The 22,215-nt window shown below is 46.1% G+C and overlaps 1 protein-coding gene across 2 annotated transcripts in view; it reads right to left on the minus strand.

The window, feature by feature from the left end:
- Positions 1-1,963: 1,963 nt before the first annotated feature.
- The window catches only part of TLE2 (TLE family member 2, transcriptional corepressor), a 34,522-nt gene continuing 14,270 nt past the window's right edge, over positions 1,964-22,215 (minus strand). For both annotated transcript variants that reach the window (XM_089535788.1, XM_089535787.1), the window contains exons 8-20: positions 18,614-18,630; positions 16,417-16,521; positions 14,621-14,665; positions 13,688-13,828; positions 10,322-10,454; positions 9,854-10,014; positions 8,434-8,510; positions 7,351-7,600; positions 6,002-6,249; positions 4,402-4,549; positions 3,001-3,151; positions 2,769-2,845; positions 1,964-2,678 (exon numbers count right to left, since the gene is read on the minus strand). In XM_089535788.1, coding sequence (XP_089391914.1) covers positions 2,571-2,678; positions 2,769-2,845; positions 3,001-3,151; positions 4,402-4,549; positions 6,002-6,249; positions 7,351-7,600; positions 8,434-8,510; positions 9,854-10,014; positions 10,322-10,454; positions 13,688-13,828; positions 14,621-14,665; positions 16,417-16,521; positions 18,614-18,630 — 1,661 coding nt within the window. In that variant the 3' untranslated portion in view covers positions 1,964-2,570. The remainder of the gene's footprint in view (positions 2,679-2,768; positions 2,846-3,000; positions 3,152-4,401; positions 4,550-6,001; positions 6,250-7,350; positions 7,601-8,433; positions 8,511-9,853; positions 10,015-10,321; positions 10,455-13,687; positions 13,829-14,620; positions 14,666-16,416; positions 16,522-18,613; positions 18,631-22,215) is intronic.

Consider the following 22,215-nt stretch of genomic DNA (forward strand, 5'->3'; position numbering starts at 1 on the left):
AGATCTATCCCTGACTATCCTTCCATCCATCCATCCATCCATCCATCCATCCATTCCAGCTCTCCATCCCAACTATCTATCTATCTATCTATCTATCTATCTATCTATCTATCTATCATCTATCTATCTATCTTTCCATCCATCCATCCATCTATTCCAGCTTTCCATCCCAACTATCTATCTATCTATCATCTATCCATCTATCTATCTATCTATCTATCTATCTATCTATCTATCCATCCATCCATCCATCCATCCATCCATCCATCCATCCAATCTAATAATCTGTTTTATCTCAGTGGTCCCCAAACTTTTTGGGGCTAGTAGCCCCTTTCCTATTTGGTGAGAACCCTAACGTTCCCCTCCATCCCCGAATATTAGTTCTACTGTTCTACTGCACATTCAAAAGAGCCAGTCTTGGTTGCTGCTCTTTTTGCAACCCACTCTGGGAGCAGCAACCGAACAGCTGGCTGTGCCCATGTTGGCCTTGTGGGAAAGGGCATGGTAGACAAGAGGCCTCTTGGTTGCTGCTCCTAAGGGTCCCAGGTGCAAAGGGAAAGGCTTCTCCCTGTCAAGGAAAGACTCTCAATCCTTTGTCCTGTTGGAGAGGGGTGCAGCCAGTGCATATGGAGGAGTTTTGCAGAGGCCACAGGCTCTGGACTGGAGACTGGCATGGATGGGAAAGGGAGAGATTTTAACTACAGGGGCCACTCCAAGGCAAAAGACTCTTTCAAAGAATTGACCTCAGATACTCCTCCTGCTCCTTCCCCAGAGGCATGCCTTCCCCACAGAGCCTGAAGTATTTGTAACCCAACCAACATTGTTTGTTGTTCTGCCTCTTCTCTCAGCCTGTCTGAGGAAAGAAAGCAAGAACAGCAGCCGTGGCATCACTAAGGGTGTGTGGTGGTGCAGACAGCACCAGGAGGCGCCCCACACAAGTGATCTGCAAGGCTGTGTGGTGTTTTTAAAGGGCCCTGAAAAGATGTTTCATACAGGCCTCATCCTCATTATGCAGAGGGCCACGGCAGCATGACACCAATGTCCAAAAGGCAATGGCGGTGTGACACTGACGTCCATGGTGGCGTGACACTGCAACACCACAATCCTGAGGTACGGAGGGCTGCCCGACCTCAACGCCAAGGCTGAGAGGGCCAGACACATCCCTCTCCTTTGCTGCTGCTGGTTAAGGCCCCTTGCTCCCCTTGTGTTTCTTATGCCTCAATACTTTGACTGAAGGCCCCCCTGCTGCCCCCTTTTTCTTCTCACTACCCTCTGGCTGGCCTCCTTTCCCCTCAGTGCCCCCTTGGACTTTTCCTCCACCCACTTTGGGAATCACTGGTGTATCTAATCTATTTAGCCAGGGTTAAGACTCTGGAGACCAGGGTTCAAATCCACTCAGCCATGGCAACTGTCACAGCTGCTAGCTGTGCCAGGAAATGGAAGTGCCAGCGGTGTTGGCCACCTGTGGTGGCCATGAACCTTTCCCAGAAGGAAAGGAGAGTCTATCTCCACCACTGCCACCATCACCTCCCTTCTCTGCCAAACCCGGAAGAGGCTGCTGGGTGGCAGCAGTACCCCAACCCACTAAAAGTTTATGTGTCCCAACATTACCTTGCTAAACTTTATTGAGCGGGGGATCTCCATTGCCTTCTTCTGAGGCTGATTTTCCCAAAGTCACCCAGTGGGCTTCCTTTGCTGAGTGGGGATCTCTACTCTGGACTCCCAAGTCCATCGCTTGAATCCCCACTCAGTAAAGAAAACCCACTGGGTGTTTTCAGACAAATCAGCCTTGGAGGAAGGCAATGGGAAACCCCCCCCCCCAATACAGTTTGGCAAGGCAATCCCATGATAGGATTGCCGTAAATTGGGGACGACTCGAAGGCGCATAGCGACATCACTCACACAGCTGATGTGGACTGACAGGGCCATTTGCAACTTGCTAAACACACACTCAATCATCCTGAAGGATTTAAAACACTTTATTTCATTTGCACAAGAAGAAGAAGAATGAGGAAACCAAATGAAGACTCTAAAAATCAGTGAGTTTAGAAAGCGGGAGAGGAGAGAGGGCCCAATGCCATTTCACCTCTGCTTTTCGTGAAGATTCCCTCCCAGCAGCGAAGGCTTAGAGACATTTCCTCTACTATCCGCTGATCCAATTAGCGGGATAAAAGGAGGCAATGGCTTAGGCCTCCTCCCCAGCTGCTCTAGTTCAGCTTCACCAGTCTGTGGTTCATGCCTGATTTACACCAAAAAGCAGTGGAGGATTGTCTCTGCACCGTCTTTCCACCGGAGAGCCCATCCAAAAAGAAAACTCTTCCTGAGAATCTGTTTTTAAGTTTCTAGTCCACATGGGCTTGCAAAGAGAGACTCAGAAGTGTGTGAGTAGCTCCGGGGATCGTGGCAGCCAACTGTGGGAAGAGCATTCGTGGAGAAGAGCGGCAGAGTTGAATTCATGTCAGAAGAGTCTCCAGTTTTGACACATGTTTTTGTCACCAAGCGAGAGCCAAAGCTGGCAGTCTCCAGTGGGAAGTAGAAGGGCAGGAATGGCTGTGATTCTGCCACCTCCCTCAATACACCAGTTCGTAAACGGTCGCTTTCTTGTCTCCTGATCCCGTCACGATAAATTTGTCATTGGCTGAGATGTCGCAACTGAGCACCGAGGACGATTCTTTGGACTGCAAAAGGAAATGAGAGAGACAGCGGTCAAGGTCTGACAAATACTGCAGATGGGATACATCATCCCCCAAGATCTGTTCACGTCTTACCTGGAAGATGCTGGCTCCGTACGGTGTCCTCCACGCATTAAGCAGGTTGTCTTTGCCTGTACTTATAAACCATTTGCCTGCAGGGATGAGAAAAAAGGGGAGAAAAGGATCCAGGGAGAGAAAAAATAGTGGAATCATTTGATCTGTGGTACCTTTTTATTAAGAAACAGAAATTGCAAAATCAAGATGGGGATTTTTCAAGTCGCACCCTTGCGGGAACTGACACACCTACCACAGGAGGCAAACTTGAGGGAGAGGACACAGCTCTCGTGAAGGTGGAGTTGGTACTTCTCCGATTTTGTCACGTGCAAGATTTCGACGTTGCTGCTCTCCATCCCGACCGCCAGCCATTCACCCGTGGGGCAGTAACCCAGGGAGAAAATCTGGGGAGAGACATGGGAGAAACAGACCGTCAGTCAGGGGTTTCCTTCCACATTAAACCAAAGTGCAGAAACTGCAGAGCTCACAAATGTCACTTCCATAATCCTTTGGGGCCATCCATTCTGGAAATTGTAGTTTGCCGCTTTCCTCCTAAGTGGAATGACACTGCAGCAGCGAAGGAGAGGGCCCAGTGTGGTCATCCAGGCCTTGCTGCTGCAGCACCGCTTTCATCCTTTGGGGAATTGTGCCACAGCAGAAAGGAGAGGGCTCAGTGCAGCCATCTGGACCTTGCTGCCATGGCGCCACACTGCCACTTTTCTCCTGAGGGCCTGGAGCGGCCGTCCAGACCTCGTTGCCGCAGAGCCACTTTCCTCCTGAGGGGAACAGTGGTGCAGCAGTGAAGGACAGGATGAAGTGTGGATGTCCAGGCTTCTGCTGCACTGCCACTTTCCTCCAGAGAGTAGCCTGCGGCAGCAGCAACAACAACAGGGAAGTGGCAAAGGTGCAGCTGCCCACAGAAAGTAGGTGACACCGGGGGCAGGGACGCCACTGAGCAACAGCCCAGCTTCAACCTGCCAGCCAAATCCTGGCAAAGCTCACAAAGCTTAAGCATTGTCCCAAATTTGAAAGCTCCTTTTTGCCACTCCTTTGCCCTCACCACTATGCACCGCTATGTACCAGCCCCTTGGGAAACCACTGACTTAGAATCATAGAGTTGAAAGAGACCTCAAGGGCCATCCTGTCCAACCCCCTGCCACACATTTTGGATGATGCATGTCTCTGTGTTGGCTGGCCAGGCACAGAAAACCTGCCCACTTGCTCCCTTGAGCAGGTCACAAAGGGGCAATTGTATGGGGTGCAGGGAGTGCAGACTGCACCAGGTGACACCTGGGGGGGTATGAAAACTCAGTGAGGCAGTCATTTTCATCAATTCATCTCAAGGCCCCCCTGATCCACCCCTAATGCCACCAGGGTGCCTCTGCCATCCATCAGCTACGGCTGCAGGTGAGGATGGGGTGCTTCTACCTATTTCCAGGCAGGAAAGCAAGCCGCCTCCCTTTCCTACTTGCCCAGACGCTCTGCCAGACCTGAAAAAAGCTACTGGGTGGAAAGACCAACCCACTACAGCACAGGCTGCCTGGCTGGTAAAGGCATCATCTGAGAGAGTGCCAGGCAGCCTGGGGGGACACTAACCTTAGTGATGCCACTGAGGCCACACTTCCAAAAACACCACCACCTTTCCTTGGCATACCTGGGAGCTGAAGTCATGTTGCTGAAGCTGGCGGCCCTCCCGCAAGTCCCAACACCGGACAGTGTTGTCCAAGCCCCCTGTCCAGAGTTTGGTGCCATAGTTGGAGATATCAATGCAGCTGGCCCCGTCTGTGTGTCCTTGGAATTGCCTGAGGAAGGATGGCAGAAGGAAGAATGAAACTCTCTGAGGAATACCAACAATACCTCTTTGCATTTGTCTGCACCCACTGTGTGGTCTTGGGCAAGTCACACTCTCTCAGCCTCAGAGAGGCCATTGGAAAGCCCTTTTGAGAAACCTTGCCAAGAAAACCCCATGATAGGGTCACCATAAATTGGAAATCAGTTGAAGGCACACAAAATTTTCCTTCCCTCCCCAGATTTCTAGCATGGCAGAGGGAGAGAAGTTGAAAATGGTTCACACCTAGAACTCTTTCTGTGTTTGCATTCCCTTAGTCACTTTGCTGGCTCCTTTTTTTGGTGTGCTTCAACTCTGTTTCCAAATGCGCAACTGAAATTTAAAGTTACTCCAGGGTTAGAAATTTGGGAGGGGAAGGAAAATTTCATTTGGAGAGGGGAGAATGTTTTGTCCTCGTTTGGGTTGCCAATTGAGGATTTTCCCATGCCCTGGGATTTCCTGAAACCTGGTGATGGCTTCTGGAGATGTCATTAAGTGTTATTATTTTTTTCAGTTTGGAAATTAAGACAGAAATCTTAACTAAAGGGACATCAAGGTGAAATGAGGGATTACTCCTTCTCGTGTACTTATGGAGATGGGAACATTTAATCTAGCATTCCTTTGAGCCAAAAGCTGGGTGCAGAGCAGAGGGTGAGCCCTGGCATCATAGCAACTGCCAATACATAGATCCACCTGGACAGCCTTTGAAAATTGGACCAACAAATCAATGAAGGCTTACAAATTCAGACAAGCTGATGCTCTTATTCACTAAGATGGAGATTTGTAACCGGATATTTCCTCTTGCCTGGAGCTGAGCTGAGCAAAACTGATGAACGCATTTCCTCATCTCCCACTTGGAGATGACCCATAAAAACTGGAGACTCTGGGACCAGGACCTGAGATCTAGCAACCTTAAGTGTGTGTGCCTTCAAGCTGCCTGTCGACTATGATGATCCCATGAATTTCAGGGGGTTTTCTTAGGCAAGGAATCCTCAGAAGTGGTTTTTCCAGTTCCTTCCCCTGAAATACAGCCTATAGCACTTGGTATTGGTCAATGGCTTCCCATCCAAGCACTAACCAGGGCTGACCCTGCTTAGCCTCCAAGAGCAAGCCATGTGTGCATATAACTTCAAATCACCTATCAATCTTTGGCAGCCCTATGAATTTCTTAGGGTTTTCCTAAGCAAGGAAGATTCAGAGGTGGTTTTTCCAGTTCCTTTCTCTGAAATACAGCCTCCAGCACCTGGAATTGGTCGGCAGTCTCTCATCCAAGTACTAGCCAGGCCTGACCCTGCTCAGCTTCCAATAACAGATGGGATCTGGTGCTTTGAGGGTCTCCTGTCTGCCATCCAAAAAGGCTTCACCTGTCTACGCAAGCAAAACAAGGAGCGTTCCAGTTTAGCTTCTCGAGGAAGATTGCCTTTACCTGACCATGGTTTGATTCTGGAGATCCCACACCACAATGTTGCCGTCACTGCAACAGGAAAAGCAGACTTTGGCATCCGGACTGATGGCCAAAGCGTAGCAAGCCGGGGCCGAAGAGGTCAGTTCCGCCTTGATCCGTGGGGTGGGAGCAGCCAGATCCCAAATGGAAAGGGTGCTGGCCTCCCCACCCACGATCAGGCTTCGGCCATCGGGAAGGAGTTTGCAAGACCGGATGTAATTCTCTCGATTCTGGAGAGAAATATAAAGAAATATAGCTATATTTCTATAAAAGGTAGTAAATACCACCATCATTTCCAAAACTATTAATCAATCATCACCATGTGTATTTTGAAGCCATGCTAGTAGTCAATGTGCCATGGGATTTTTGGTACTGCCCATATCCTATTATTATTATATTTATTGTAACCCATCCTTTTCCCAAAACTGGAACTCGGAGCGGCGTAAATATTTAAAAAAACACCACAGTTAAAATCATACAAAACAGATCCTTTAAACTAGAATTAAATGACTACAATATTAATACAAATTGCATGTGAGAAGAATAACATCCTAACATCCGTGCAGTCTTAGTCACTTCCATAGACTAGCAAAGACACAGCTAGACATGGAGGGTTTCTTGCAAACAGAAATTCAAGCAGTGAGATGTCTAGCTGTGCCTGCAAGCAGAAATTCAACCAGTAAAGACACAGGGAGATATACATTGAGACGTCTAGCCATGTTTGCAAGCTGAAATTCAACTGGCAAAGAAACAGACACAGGGTGAGATACCTAGCTTTTCTTGCAAGCAGAAAGTCAACTGGCAAATATGCATCCTGAGGCTTAACTGTGCTTTAAATCAGAAACCCAGACAGAAAGACACAGCCAGATACCTAACAGGGATTGCAAGCCAAAATCTAACAGGTGCAGACATAGACAGACACTCAGCTAGAAACTTAACCCTGCTTGTAAACAGACATTTAAAAAGTAAGTACTCCTTAACCGAACCCAAGCTGCCCAAGTCTTTGCATACCTAGCAACTAAAAGACCTCAAAAACCAGAAGCAAGAATACTATAGCCCTGGAGAAGCTGCTTGTTTGCAATTCCCAGCAGAACCTAGCCAGCATGGCCAATGTTGAAGAATGCTGGGAAATGCAGTCCTAGAACAACCAGAAAGTCACAGCAAGGAAGGTGCAAACAATAAAATGAATGCAACCATGGAAGAAGCCAGCAAGCAGCAAAGTTTTCAAGGCATTAAAAAGCCAGAGGGGTGAGGCTACAAGGAACTGGGGAGGCAGGGAGAAAGTTGGCATGATGCCCCCACCAGAAATGGAGGGTCCCACTTTTTCTTACCAGGCAGTCAAGTTGGGCAACGGGGGTCTTGGTGCCCGGCTGTCCCACGTCCCAGACCTTCACACAGCCTTTTCCGCCTGTGTAGACATGCTGGGTCGAGTTGCTGATGGTGACGGCACATACCACCTCGCCATGGGTCAGTGTGTGGAGCTGGCGGGCATGGCGGGGGATACCCGAACCGATCAGGGCATCGGGTGGGAAAGGGACTGGCTGCATTTGCCCATCTGCACTCACATGGAAGGAATAAGCCCTGTGGAGGAAAGCAAAGAGTCAGACATTACACAAAGATGATGGACAACGAGGGTTAGAAACCGGGGACCCTTTGGCTCTTTTCTATTATAACTCCCACCATCTTCCCCAGGGAAATATGCCCTGTTGGAGTGAATAGCACCAGCCATGTTTAGATAGGAAATGAAATCTGCATACTCCCTTTGTTGTGTGCCTCCAAGTCATTTTTGACTTATGGCGACCCTAAGGCAAAACTTATCGTGGGGTTCTCTTGGCAGGTTTTTTTCGGAGGAGGTTTGCCATTGTCATCCTCTGAGGCTGAGAGAATGCAACTTGTCCAGAGTCATTCAATGGGTTTCTATGGCTGAGCAAGGATTCGACCCCTGGTCTCCAGCATCCTAGTCCAGCGCTCAAGCACAACACCATGCTGACTCTCTACCTGTCCCAATTTAATTCTCTGTCATCCCACTTTTTCAGTTGCTGTTAAAATGCCCCGGTTTCTTTCTCCTCCTTCTGCTTTGTCCTTATCTTACTTCCATTGCTGCAAACAGCCCAAAATGCAAAACTAGTTTGGACCCAAATACTCCAAAAGGGGAAGAGGAGAGAACAAAACCCTGCCTTTCCCAGGAGGCTCAGGCAAAAGCAAACTGCTGCAGCCTCTCCTAGTTTACTTGTTTTGAAATCCATTTTCAGACCAGCACAGAAAGTGGGATCATAGAGGAGTAATCAGATTAATCTAAATTGGAAATGACTGAAAGACATGCAAGCAGCTCTCTATGGCAAGGCCCTGGGTGCACTCCGCTAAAGGTCCTGATATGTCCCTAAAAATGTGTCCCCACCTTGAGCTGTACTTACGGTTTGCTGCCTGGGACGGCTGGAAGGGAAGTGGATATTGCTGAACCACGCAAATGTGGGTGAGATTCAAAGGCCACCTGTAAGGCACCAAAGAAAGAAAGAAAGAAAGAAAGAAAGAAAGAAAGAAAGAAAGATATATATATATATATATATATATATATATATATATATATATAATATCAGAGACGCTATGGTTCCCCTTCAAATTTTAAATTTCCCAGTATAAGTAACTTCTTACTAATTTGTTGTTTAACTTCCCATGCCTGTTACTGGTTGAATTACATGCTGCTATTCAACCTGGGATCTGATGCTCTATCCTTCAGATGGGTTTCTATTTTATTATGCTTTAAACGGGTTTTAACTTGTGCTTTTTAAAAACAGAACTCAGGTTTGATTGTGTTTTAGATTTGTTATTAATAATTTTTAGTTGCAGGTTTTTTTCCTCTCTGGTGGCTGTAAGCTGCACTCTACCCCATTTTGGGAGAATACTATTATTATTATTATTATTATTATTATTACTATTACTATTACTATTGCTGTTTTTGTTATTAAATTCATATTCCACCTTTCTTCTAAGATGGGATTCATTGCAGTTTACATGATTATTATCTCCTCCTCCTCTCTTATTTTGTAATAATAATATAGTGGGCCCTTTTTATCCGCTGGGGTTTAGTGTTCCTTATATAAAATAGCAAAATCAAGGTTTGCTATTTGGAATTTGTATCTTTTTGGAGTATTTTCAAGCCTTGGGTGCTTAAATCCGTGGATAAAAAAATCCATGGATATAGAGGGCTGTCTGTAATAATAATAATAATAATAATAATAATAATAATAATATGATATAACAGCATAATAGTAGTAGTAGTAATAATAATAAGATTATGATGGTGGCAGTGATGATAGTGATTGTAATAATAATAGTCTTTTGTTTTTTGCTGGGTGCCTTCAAGTTGTTTCTGACTTATGGTGACCCAAGTTCACCCATTGGGTTTTCCTTAGCTGAGAAGGGATTCGAACTCTGGTCTCCAGAGCTGTAGTCCAAATGATCAAACCAATATCCCACACTGGTTCTTTAGAAGGCCACAAGCACAGAAACAACATTAATTGTGTTTTAATATTGTGTTTTTTATTATTGAATAGTATACTATTATAGTATACTATAATATAGTATATATTATATAATATAATATAATATAATATAGTATAGTATGTTTTATTCTCCAACTGTTTATAAAGCACCTTGTGCCTGGATGGTGCAATATAAATAAATCATTATAATAATAAGAGGCCAGTTAAAATACTTCTAAGCAATGTAAAAGCATGCACTTGTGCGGCTTTGCGCACAAACCCCAAACAGAATCCAAAGCATCATGAGTCACAGAGTTCCCCACCCAAAAGGCAAGTCAGGCGCTTGTCTTACCACGGGGGAGCGTCCATACATGACGGTTCCTCCGATCTGCGGGGAAAGGTGGATGCTGACGTAAGAGCTCGGAGCGGACAGATCTCCGTTCAGAGCCGTGTGGGGCACGATCCCAAAGGAGGAGGCAAAGGAACCGGTCATGCTCAAAGGACTTCGGAGAGCTCATGGAAGAACAGGGAAAAAAGAAAAAGGGTGGAGCGAAGTAATAAAAAAAAAGCACGGGGCCAAGACTGCATCATGGCCTATGTTGGGTAACTTTAGAATTCCTTTGCTATGGGTGCATCTGCACTGTGCCATATGCAGGAGTGCCATACACGGCTTTAACCTTACACAGAAGGTAACCCGCAGGAGAAACAACTGCGTGTGCACCCATGGTACCCGCACATGGGCGCCCACCCACATTGAAACTAATGGGGTTTGAGCATACGAGGGCCGACTGTACATGCAAACACACACATTTTTACTTACTGATGGCCTCTGTGGTGGATGTTTTAGCGATCTGCTGGATCTGAGAGGTACAGCTTGGACCAGGACCGGGGGTTAAGGATTCAGGAGGTGGAGACAGGTTGGCTGGTTTGCAAATGGCAGAGTTGGCATCGCCCTGAAACAGAACGACTTAAAGAAATCACCTTTTACAATATTGGCAGATATTAGACAGACATATTGATACTCCAGCGCTATACCACTTTAATTGCCTGAAATCCTGGGATGTGTAGTTTTGTGTTGGATTGAGGATCCCATGTTAGAGAGTTCCAGTGCTCTCTTCTGGACTACAATTCCCAGATACACCTGAGGGCCTGCCAACACCCTAGAATTAAACTGAATTAATCCTTAATCTTTTTCTTTTCCAGGGTAACTTGACAATTGTAACTCAAGCACCTGGATAGAGCATACACGCAGTGATGGCGAACCTATAACAGACATGCCAGAGGTGGCACTCAGAGCTCTCTCTGTGGGCACATGTGCCGTTGCCCCAGCACAGAGTTTGTTACTGGAAAGCCAGAGGGACATGGCATTTTGCAATAAATAAGTGGGTCTTGGGTTGCAGTTTGGGCACTCGGCTTCACAATCACTGTCATACAGACTTTAGCAGCTACTTGGTGAGCACATTTAAGGCCTCTTCTGAGTCAATTTCACCAAAACAGATGGCTGGGAATTTAAAAAACACCACTTTTAATTCACATATTCAAATCCATACATACCAGCAGTGCTTTTGCAGATTGTAGGAGGTTTTTAAATAGAGGCTGGGTGGCCATCTGTTGGGGTGCTTTGATGGTGTCGTCCTGCATGGCAAAATGGGGTTGGATTGGATGACCCTTGGGATCCCTTCAACTTTTAGATTCAATGGTGGGGAGGACTTTATTTCCCTCTTTAAATACTCCAAAGGCTGGCCAAAGAAGAGAAGGCAGGTTTGTTCTCTGCTACCCCGGAGGATTGAACTAAGTCTAATGGTTTGAAGTGACAGGAAGGTAGATTTGGATTGGATATTGGAAAGAACTTCTCAGTGGTGAGAACATATCGGCAGTGGACCCAATTCTCTAGAAAGGTGGTGGTCTCCCCTCCTCTGGACATCTTCCAAAACAGTCTGGACAACTCCCTGCTGGGGATGCTCTGGCTCAGTGGTTCCCAAGCTTTGGTGCATCTCCCATGACGAAGTTTAGTCAAAAAATCCAAAACATCAGGAGGAACCACACCGCTATGGCTCCAGCTGGAGATGGTGCATTGAGCAGGTGGTTGGATTGGATGGCCTCTGGGGGACCTTCCAACTGCAGGATCCTATTATCCGAGCAGGGAGAAATTTCACCCAGCCTGGATGCTCCATTTCACATTTTGCTGCCGTCTTCTTCTTCTTCAATGAATTATCTCCCCCTCCCTCTCCTCTCTTTTCTCTCTTGATCTCCTCCATCTCCCCCTTCCTCCCGCCTCCTTCCCATCAAATCCACGACCCCGGCAACATGGCTCAGTGCCCACCAGGGGCTTTGAATTCCCGGGAGGGTTTTAATGTATAATTAATTGCTATTAGCGCTGGCTTCCAGGGCGGTGGAGAGAGGAAGGATGGATGGATGGCTAGCCAGAAGAGCAGGCAAAGGGGAGACTTGGGTACCATCTGGGTGGATGGGAAAAGATCTTCCTCCTTAATGGAGAGCTACAGAATTGCAATAATTTCTGTAACACATTACAGGAGTGTGTGTCTGTGTTTCCCTTTCACTTCGGCTGCCTGTTGTCAGTCCTGCTGGGCGGTCTCGAGGTGCGCCTCTCTCCCATCCCTTTCATGGGTGTAAAAAAGCACACAATTTTGAACCGAAAGTGCCGTGCAAATTCATCGATCGCCTTCCCGGACGGCCGAGATCTCTGGATTGAAACATCATCTCGAAAGGGAAGCTGTGAGCGGAGAAGAGGGGTATTGATCCTGCTGTCAAATGCTGTGCTGGGGAAGGAAAACCTTTACAGGCCCCAGAAGGGGTGAGGAGTCGATTTGACTCCCCCCTAAGTCATGCTCTCTCAGCCCCAGGGAAAGGCACTGGCAAACCCTCTCTGAACAAATCTTGCCAAGAAAAACCCAGGAGAGGTTTGCCTTAGGGTCACCGCAAGTCAGAAATGACTTTTACTTTATATTGCTATTGTTGTGTACCTTTCCGACTTACGGCGACCCTAAAGAGAATTTATCCTGGGGTTTTCTTTGCAAGATTACTTCAAGGGGAGACACAACTCATATATCCTACTCCATCTCTCTGTTCGTGGACAGAGGATAATTAGATTAAAGTGGGTATACTTGGGGATTAATGTTCAGGCAGAACTGTGGACCAACCCTGTGGTATCCTGGCCATGTTTCCATCCTGTTCTGCCACCGGTACCTTCCGGGCAGGTGTGGCAATGAGTGGTGTTCACATGCATGCCCGGTGCCATGCTTTGAAGCCACCACCATCCCCTTACCTGCCGTATTTTCTGTGAAGGTTTCCACTATGACCTGTAAAGGGTAGAAATAGGGCACCTGGCTTCACCCACATGGCCAGGTGTCCCCTTCCATCATGGGGAATGCGACAGTGGCAACAGGTAAGGGGGCACACTGCCATGTAGTCTGCCAGCTGTTGCGGCAGTATTTCCAGGAATAAACAGATACAAAGAGTGAGTGAAGGGACTTTTGGACCAGGGTCAGGGCAGAACCGCCAGATTGGCATCCAGTCTGCCTGATCTTGTCTTGCGTAGTCTGAAAAGGATGATGCCAAGATGAACATGAGACTTTTGGTCCCTACATATAGCCCTCTTTTCTTCCCTAGGAGAAACTCACCCTATCCTGCCATCATGAAATATTTTAGAGCTTGGGTCCATTTGAAGGAGCCAGCATGGCATAACGGTTTGAGTGTTAGATTATGACTCTGGAGACCAGGGTTCGATTCTGAACTCGGCCACAAAACCCACGGAGTGACCTTAGAAGAGTCAAACACTCTCAGTCTCAGGGAAAAGTCAATGGCAAACCTCCTCTGAACAAATCTTGCCAAGAAAGCCCCATGATAGGTTCGTCTTAATGGTCGCCATAAGTCAGACAAGACTTGAAGGCACACAACAGCAACAAAACTTGCTTCCAGCCAGACAGCGGAGTGCCAAAAGTACTGGGAGGGAAGTAGGAAACTAGCTAAATACATCCATAGACCCCCATGGAGAGTCTTTGAAAGTTGCAGCAAGTGATCATTGCAAATTATAGCAATCCAGTGCTCTCCAATTTGCACCCAACCTGGGTACGGACCATGAAAACTGGATACTGAAGACCTGGTCCTGAGATCTGGCATCCCCAATTCATCTCTGATGCAACTATTCCACAGACCTTTCGCTTACCACATTCGGGTCCTTTCCTTTCAACGGCGTGGTGCTCCGACTGGATGCCAGCGATGTGGGGCTGTCTGGGATCTCCCTCCGGGTTGGCAAGAGTTTCACACTGGATGTGCAGACAGGACTGCTGTGTTCAGAAGGAGGATCCTGGGTGAAAAAGGAAACAGGCATAGCAGGAATAAGGAATCGGGAATGCTAATTTTATTTATTTAGTTAATTAGTTTGCCGATTCATTTGAACATGAAACCCACTGGGCGACCTTTGCCAAGTCACACACTCTCAGCCTCAGAGGATGGCCATGGCAACCCTTTTCCCTGGACAAATCTTGCAATGAAAACCCCACGATAAGTTCGCTTTAGGGTCGCCGTAAGTCGGAAATGACTTGAAAGCCACACAACAATAGCAATTACAAAATATAAGAAGTAAAAATTAAAAAGAATTGAAAATATAATGGATAAAAATGTACGTAAATCAAAAACTAGAAATATGAAATTTAAAAATGGAAATTTGAACCTATAAAACAGAAAGGACAAACTAATTGGAAACTGAAAATGGAAGGGACAAAGCATACAAACTGCAAATTAAAAAACTAAAATCCATTTTCGCTTTCCAAAAGGCACACAGCTGAGGGTGGCACTGCCATCCTCACTCCTCAGGCCAGAAGGTTATGGCAAGGGGTCAGAATGGGAAAAGGCCACCCTGACCCCCAGACCAAGCCTGTGGGTGGCCTTTTTTCTCTGTCTTTTTAAAGCACCATTCTTCTCTGATGAGAGGGGATAAAAAAACAGCCATGAACTCTGCAACCCATGTGAATTATGCACAATTTTCGCTCTGCCGTGTTGTGGCTGCCTTGCATAATTTAATTCTCTCTCCCCAGAGACCCGCTTTCACCTCAGGCGGGAAGGAGGAAAAAAACCTTCCCGCAAACCCCGCACGCACCTCATCCACCACTAGGTTGTAATCGCTTTTCTCTCCGTCGCTCTCCTGCAAAAATAAACACAGATAAATATAAGGAAAGAGCCTTCTGGGCTTAGAGGCATCCTGTAATAGTAACCTTTTGGGAAGTCCCACTTCCCTTTGTGGCTGCATCTGCATTGTAGAATTAATCCACTTTGACATTGCTTTTACTGCCATGGCTCAATCCTAGGGGATCCTGGAATTTGTTGTGGCATCAGACAGAGACTGCTGAATTTCTCAGAAAGCTACAAATCCCAAATTTTCAGAGCACTGAGCCGTGGCAGTTAAAGCGGCATTTCTAGTTGGCGGTGCCCCAGTTCTACTGTTTAACACCTGCAGAGATACCTCTGCCAATGCCAGCCTACCCAAGGCTTCACATTGCCTTCCTTTTGGAGAAACTGGGCTTGACATTGGACAGCAACGAGAGGCAGCGTTTTCTTGGCGGTGGCACATCAGCTCTGAAATACTGGCTGGAAATGTTGGCCACTGGAGCAATGGGGGTCTGCTGTCCTCTCAATCATTATGCAGCAGACTAACATTTCCATCCCCTTCCTTCCAGTAATGTCTAGTGTGAGGAGGAATTGCTCCTGATTCTGGGATCCTGACCCTAATTGTCACACTAGAGATCCCTGGTGGGATCCTGATCCTGATTGTCACACCAGAGATAGATGCTGGGATCCTGATTCTGACTGTTACACCAGAGATCACTGGTGGGATCCTGATTATGTTTGCCAAGAATCCTGATTCTGGTTGTCAGGGATCCTGATTCTGATCATCACACCAAAGTCCATTAGTGGGATCCTGATACTGATTGTCAGGGATCCTGATTCTGATTGTCAAACCAGAAATCACTGATGAGATCCTGATTCTGATTATCAGACCAGGGATCACAGGCAAGGTTCTGACTCTGATTGTCAGGGACACCAATTCTGCTTGTCAAACCAGAGATCGCTGGTGGGGATGGGGATGAAAACATCAATCTGCTGCACCCTGATTGACAAGAGAACAGATCTCCATCACTTGCAGTGGCTGATGCCTGGTAAAGTAGGATTGGGGGGTATTCTGACCAAGAGAAATAAGATCTGGGAGAAACCAGAAACCTAGGTGCTGATCTAGAGAGAGCCAACTGGTGCCTACAGCACAATTGTTTTAATGCCTGCTCAAGACGTTTTCATTGATCAGCTTGTCCTTTACGTTTCTACGTTTGGTAAGTTTGATCATTTCTGCTGTTTTCTTTGGGTTTGCAACAATGACACAATATCTTTATTGTTTTAATTATATTTGTTCTCAGCCCTGCTATCCAGAAGGACAAAAGGGTTTTTTAAAGTTAAGTAGATAAAATGCAATTCTAGTCTGCAATGGGGAGCGAGGGAGAGCTTCATCCTAAAACCTAAAACTTCTTTCATAGGTTCATCGGATTCATATAGCTCTACTCTATAAACATGTATCTGTCAAGGGTTTTGCCAAAGGATACTGGGAAATATAGACCTTTGCCCTTGCACCCATAAAGGCCTTGCAAAACTACAAATCCTAGGATTCCCTAAGATGGAGCTGAAGCACTTAAAGTGGTGTCAAGCTGCATTATTGCTGCAGTGTAGATGTATCCATAGTCCAATGTTGCACTGCAGCTAGCGCTCCTCTGGAAGGTGCCAACCTTTTTCTGTTTACTGATACAAGTTCTATCGGATCTGATGGTTTTAATTCACATGTACATATTAATTGAATTTAAAAGTTTGTTGAAAATTTTCAACCCAGCTCAAATCGGAAACAGTACTCACGTAACGTCCGGCCTCTTCCTTCCCGTCTGGCTTACACTTTGCCCCAAGGTTGTCCACATGTTGCTCCTCATCTTGCAAGCTCTCAGGAGGAGAAGCAGAATTGCTCTTTGGAGGAGACAAAATAACACAAAATTAATAGAACTATTTTCTAAGACATGCAGGGAAAATTCATCCAAAAATTCCACTTGATCAAAGAAGACAATGCAAGCTTTCCATTGGGAAAGATTCCAAATCCGGACTAATTCCAAGGACCAGTTTTAATCTTTAAAGCCCTATAAGCAAACTTTAAAGCCCCATAAGTTCATCTTCCGTACTACAACACCCCCAATCCCCAGCCCTGCCTGTTTCATGTTGTATCAAACACATTGCAAAACAATTCAAAGCAATGGAAAATAAATTTACTGGAAACGTATTAGTTATTTTGGATTGCTTTGAGTTGTTTTAACCTGTTGGCATGGTTTTCACATGTATATTAGGTTGTTGCCCACTGCAGAAATAAAGCACTTTGACACTGTTTTAACTGCAATGGTATGCTGGGATTTGTAGTTTGGTGGGGCACCAGAGCTCTTGGACACTGTGTGTGTGTTGTTTTGGAGTGCCTTCAAGTCATTTCCGACTTATGGAGACCCAAAGGCAAACATGATGGGGTTTTTTGGGCAAGATTTATTCAGAGATGGTTTGCCATTGCCTTCTTCTGAGGCTGAGAGAGTGTGACTTGGACAATGACACCCAATATGTTTCCATGGCTGAGCAGGGATTCAAACCCTGGACTCCTTGGAGTCCAACCCTTAAACCACTACACCATGCTATCTCTCACTAGCCAGATTTCTTGAGAGGAGGTTTGCCATTGCCTTCTGCTGAGGCTGAGAGAGTGGGACTTGCCCAAAGTCGCCAAGTGAGTTTCCCTGGCTGAGTGGGAATTCGAACCCTTGTTGTGTGCCTTCAAGTCAATTCTGGCTTACTGTGATTCTAAGGCAAGCATCTCACATATTTTCTGGGGCTAAGAGTGTGTGACTCACATAAAATGACCCACTGGGTTTCCCTGGCTGATTGGGGATTTGAACCTGGGTCTCCTGGAATCCAGCACTCAAACCACTACACTACATTGCCACTCTCCCTTTCACTCATACACACTCATATATGTTGGTGTCCAACATGCACCAAGCCAACATGTTCTACTAGATAACAGAGGCTTGACGCAGAGAGCGAAATGTTTGCACAGTGGCTGGTATTAAAACAACAGTTGAATAACTGCAGCTCAGCCTGTGGACTTGAAAGGAATCGCACCCGGCCCCTTCGGGGAGATAATGAGGCGTGACAGCAGTGGAAAATCCCCATCAAAAACAGGGGCCTTGGCTGTTTACTTCCAAAGTCTTAACCTCTGCAATGCCAGAAGGAGGCTTCCAGTGGCGAAGGAAAAGAATACGACAGCAAGCGTGGCACAGGGTTCAGAGGAGGCTTGCCCTTGCCTTCCCCTGGGGCTGAGAGAGTGTGACTTGCCCAAAGTCACCCAGTGGGTTTCATGGCCGAGCTGGGAATCGAACCCTGGCTTCCAGCATCTAGTATAACACTCAAATGTTTTAGATAAGGTTGCCCAAGTGACACTCTGTGGTCAACGAGGGATTCGAATCTTAATCTCCAGAGTCACAGTCCAACACTCAATCCTTTTAGATGAGGTTGCCCAAGTGGCACTCCATGGTTAAGCATGGATTCAAACCCTGGTCTCCAGAGTCATAGTCCAACAGTCAAACCTTTTAGATGAGTTTGCACTCCATGGTCAAGCGTGAATTTGAACCCTGTTCTCCAGAGTCATAGTCCAACACTCAAACCTTTTAGATGAGGTTTCCAAAGTGGCACTCCATGGTCAAGCGTGGATTCGAACCCTGGTCTCCAGGGTCACAGTCCAACACTGAAACCTTTTAGATGAGGTTGCCCAAGTGGCACTCCATGGTCAAGAGTGGATTTGAACCCTGGTCTCCAGAGTCAAAGTCCAACAGTCAAACCTTTTAGATGAGGTTGCAAAGGGGGACTCCATGGTCAAGCGTGGATTTGAACCCTGGTCTCTAGAGTCATAGTCCAACATGCAAACCACTATGCCACATACACAACAGCAAAATCACCACACAACACAAAATACAGCACACAGCACAAAACACGCTGAAACAAACATATCCAAGACAAAGTTAAGAAGACCTACCCGGCTTGAAGTGTGTTCTGGAACGGACCCATTGAGGTCATCCAAACGATTGCAGAGAAACAAGGAGGGAAGAAACAATATTATTAGATCTAGCGCCTTTTGGTCAATTTCTGAATACACCGCATGATACCCACCATAGCCAACCCCAATATGGAGAGCCAAAAAGTGCTGGCAGCTGGGTTGATCCAGATCAAGAAAGCAGTTCTAGGAGTTTCTATCTCCATCAGGAGCAGGTCTTTTGCAAAGCGAATGAGTCTTAATGGCTCATTTAGGACCAAGCCATTTTCAAAGACTGTGTAAAGACACTTTTGCTGGAGTAATTATATTTGCTTTCAGCTCTTGTGAAGACTGGATAGAATCACGGAGTTGAAAGGGGTCTCAGAGGCATTCCAGTCCAACCCCTTGCTAATTGTTGATCGGTTTTAATTGGAATCATTCAGTTGTCTAGATTATTTTTAATCATTTTGCTGCCCTGAGATCTTATGATAAAAGGACGGGAGTAAAGATATTTTACTCAATAGTACAATAAATACAATTAAACAATGCAGAATAGTCTGTATCGCTCTTTACATTGAGTGTGGGATACCAAATCTAAACCTTTCGAGATTTTTTAGAATCACCTGCAACTAGACATCTAGCAGATCAAGCTAATTCCTCTAATCTAGCCTGTTCTCTGGGTGCATAAAGCATGGGTATCCATGCAGGTAGAGGTTATATTGCAAAAAGGCAATCCTCCACTTGCCAGTCCGAAGGGACTAGGGCAGTGATGGCGAACCTATGACATGCGTGCCAGAGGTGGCACTCAGAGCCCTCTCTGTGGGCACATGTGCCGTCGCCCCAGCACAGAGTTTGCCAGAGTTTGTTACTAGAAAGCCAGAGGGAGATGGCACTTTGCAATAAATAAGTGGGTTTTGGGTTGCACTTTGGGCACTTGGCCTCTAAAAGGTTCACCATCACTGGACTAGGGGAACATAGGTATCCAGATGCAGTGGGACTCCTATTGCCATCATCCCTAGCCAAGCCCAGCCAAGGCCAATGGGACTTGACATCTGAGAACGTCTGGTAGACTTCACATCCTTCAGCCTTACAAGCCCAAAGGTGTTTGGAAAACATTGTGAAGTTGAAGGATTTCATGGCCAGCATCCATAGTTTTTGGTGGGCTTTTCGGTTTATGTGGCCATGTTCTAGAAGAGTCTATTCCTGACATTTCGCCAACATCTGTGGCTGGCATCTTCAGAGAATGCTGGCATGGAAGAGAGTGGGGTATATATATATACTGTGTGACTCTAGGTTAGAGCAATATACAGCTTAACATGGAAATCATTCCTCCCAACCTAGAGTCACACAGTGTGTGTGTGTGTGTGTGTGTGTGTGTGTGTGTGTGTGTCCCACTCACTTCCATGCCAGCATTCTCTGAAGATGCCAGCCACAGATGTTGGCGAAATGTCAGGAATAAACTCTCCTAGAACATGGCCACATAGCCAGAAAAACCCACAAAAAAACTATATAACATGGTTAAGGTTGGCTCTCCATATCCATTCAGTTATCCACAGCTTGAAAATATTTGTACACACACACACACACACACACACACACACACACACACACACTCCAAACAGCAGACCTTGATTTTGTAATTTCATATAAGGGAGACCATTTTAGTATGCCACTGTATATGCAGTCAGCCCTCCATATCCACAGATTGTTTATCCACGGATTCAAGCATTCACAGCTTGAAAATAATCATACACACACAGACACACAGACACACACAGACACACACACACATTATATATTCTAACAAGCAAACCTTGATTTTGCCCTTTTATATAAGAGACTCTTTTTACTACCCCACTGTATATAATGGGACTTAACCATCCATTGATTTTGGCATCCATGGGGGACCTGGAACCAAACCCCAGCGGATACCAAGGGCCCACTTCATGGTTATTCCTTGCCATAGGTGACCAGATGTTTTACAAGCTGGAGGGAAATCTGTCAGATGACACACATTTATGTGCTTTTGTGGCCATCAAACCTCCCTCGCAACCTTGGCAGAAAGGTTGAAAGAGGGAGAGAGGGGAGCTTGGGGGGGCGGAGGGAATGGCTTTTATTTCCTTTGGAGAGGTTTGCCAAAGAGAAAGGTGGGTTAACAGATGCTGGATGGGATCCCAGGACAGACTGCAGCCAACAAAGCTTTCTGCAAAGGCGGAGGATGGAGGGGGATAAGGCGAGGTTGCCAAATGTCCTTGGCTTTGATCAGACCTGCATGCAAAGCAATCCCGAGCAAAGAAGAAAAGGAGAAAACAGTTCCCTGTGGCCTGCATAGGCATGGCTGGTGCGCTTCCAGATTCCAGATGGATCCCACTGTGCTTTTGCCCAAACCTCCTTCCCCTTTGAGATATCCAAATCAGATTGTAAAATGAGAATCCTTTCCTGACACACCGAAAAACAGGATCCTGCAAGAAGATACTGGATTCTTTGCCCTCTGCGGAGGATGGAGTGTGCATCCTCCACCAAAAGCAAAGAATTCAGTATTTATTTTATTCATTTTTTGCAGTATCCGCAGATCCTTTATCGACGGATTCAAGCATTCTACTAGGATATTGTTTTTAATGGGACTTGAGGGATAGCATCTCTGTAGTTCTGACTAAAATCTAAAGCAGATTCTCCACTCCCATGGACACCAGATCTACTAGCCATCATTGAAACTGAAACCAGGGGTGGGTAGCAGGAAACTTCTAAGGACAAGAAAGACGACCCTCTTCTCTCCCCCCCCCCCTGTATTTGTAAGAAAGAAGACATTAAATAAACAATAAATAGCACAATAATAAATAATAATTCACAAAACAATATAGAGGGACCTTGGTATCCATTGCAATTTGGTTTTGGGGACCCAGACAAGTGGATACCAAAATCTGTGGGTACACAATTCCCAATGAATGTAATAGCCAAGCAAAATGGTGTCCCTTATATAAGATGTCAAAATCATGGTTTGCTTTTTGGAATTTATATATATTTCAAGTTGTGGAGGTTTCAATCCATGGATCAGGAATCCGTGGAGATGGAGGGACGACTGTACATAAAACCGTCGGATGTCCTACAACTGTCCCGATGTGGCAAGGACAGTCCTGAGTAATCCTCTGCCATCCCACTTTTTCAACTGCTTTTAAAGAGTCCCGGTTTCTTTCTCCTCCTCCCACCTTCGTCCTCAGCGTACCTCAAATGCTGCAAAGGTGCAAAAATGTAGTTTGCATGCAATTAATTCCGCGAAAGGAGAGGAAAGGGCAGTCGGCTCAGGCAAAAGCAAACTGCAGCAGCCTCTCTTAGCTTGCATGCCCTTCCTCATTCATAACTATTGTTATGTCCCAACATTTGACAAGAGACAGGTAAAGATGGCTAGTCCTTTCCTGCTCCTTAGCTGTGCAATGAGACAAGCTGGAAAACATTGCAAGATGTATGTGCTGTCACCTTTTCTCTTGAAAGGTCTCAGCTCCCCCCAACTCCCCAAAGGAGCAGATTTAGCAAGACTAAAGTGCCTCTGATCATGTGCAGAGTGCTTTCCCTCCTGAACCAGGCTGCAAGCCTCCTTCCCTGATCTA

This window comes from Sceloporus occidentalis, unplaced genomic scaffold (assembly GCF_023333645.1).
Source record: "Sceloporus occidentalis isolate IW3139 unplaced genomic scaffold, rSceOcc1.0.p SCAF_8, whole genome shotgun sequence".
Lineage (NCBI taxonomy): Eukaryota > Metazoa > Chordata > Lepidosauria > Squamata > Phrynosomatidae > Sceloporus > Sceloporus occidentalis.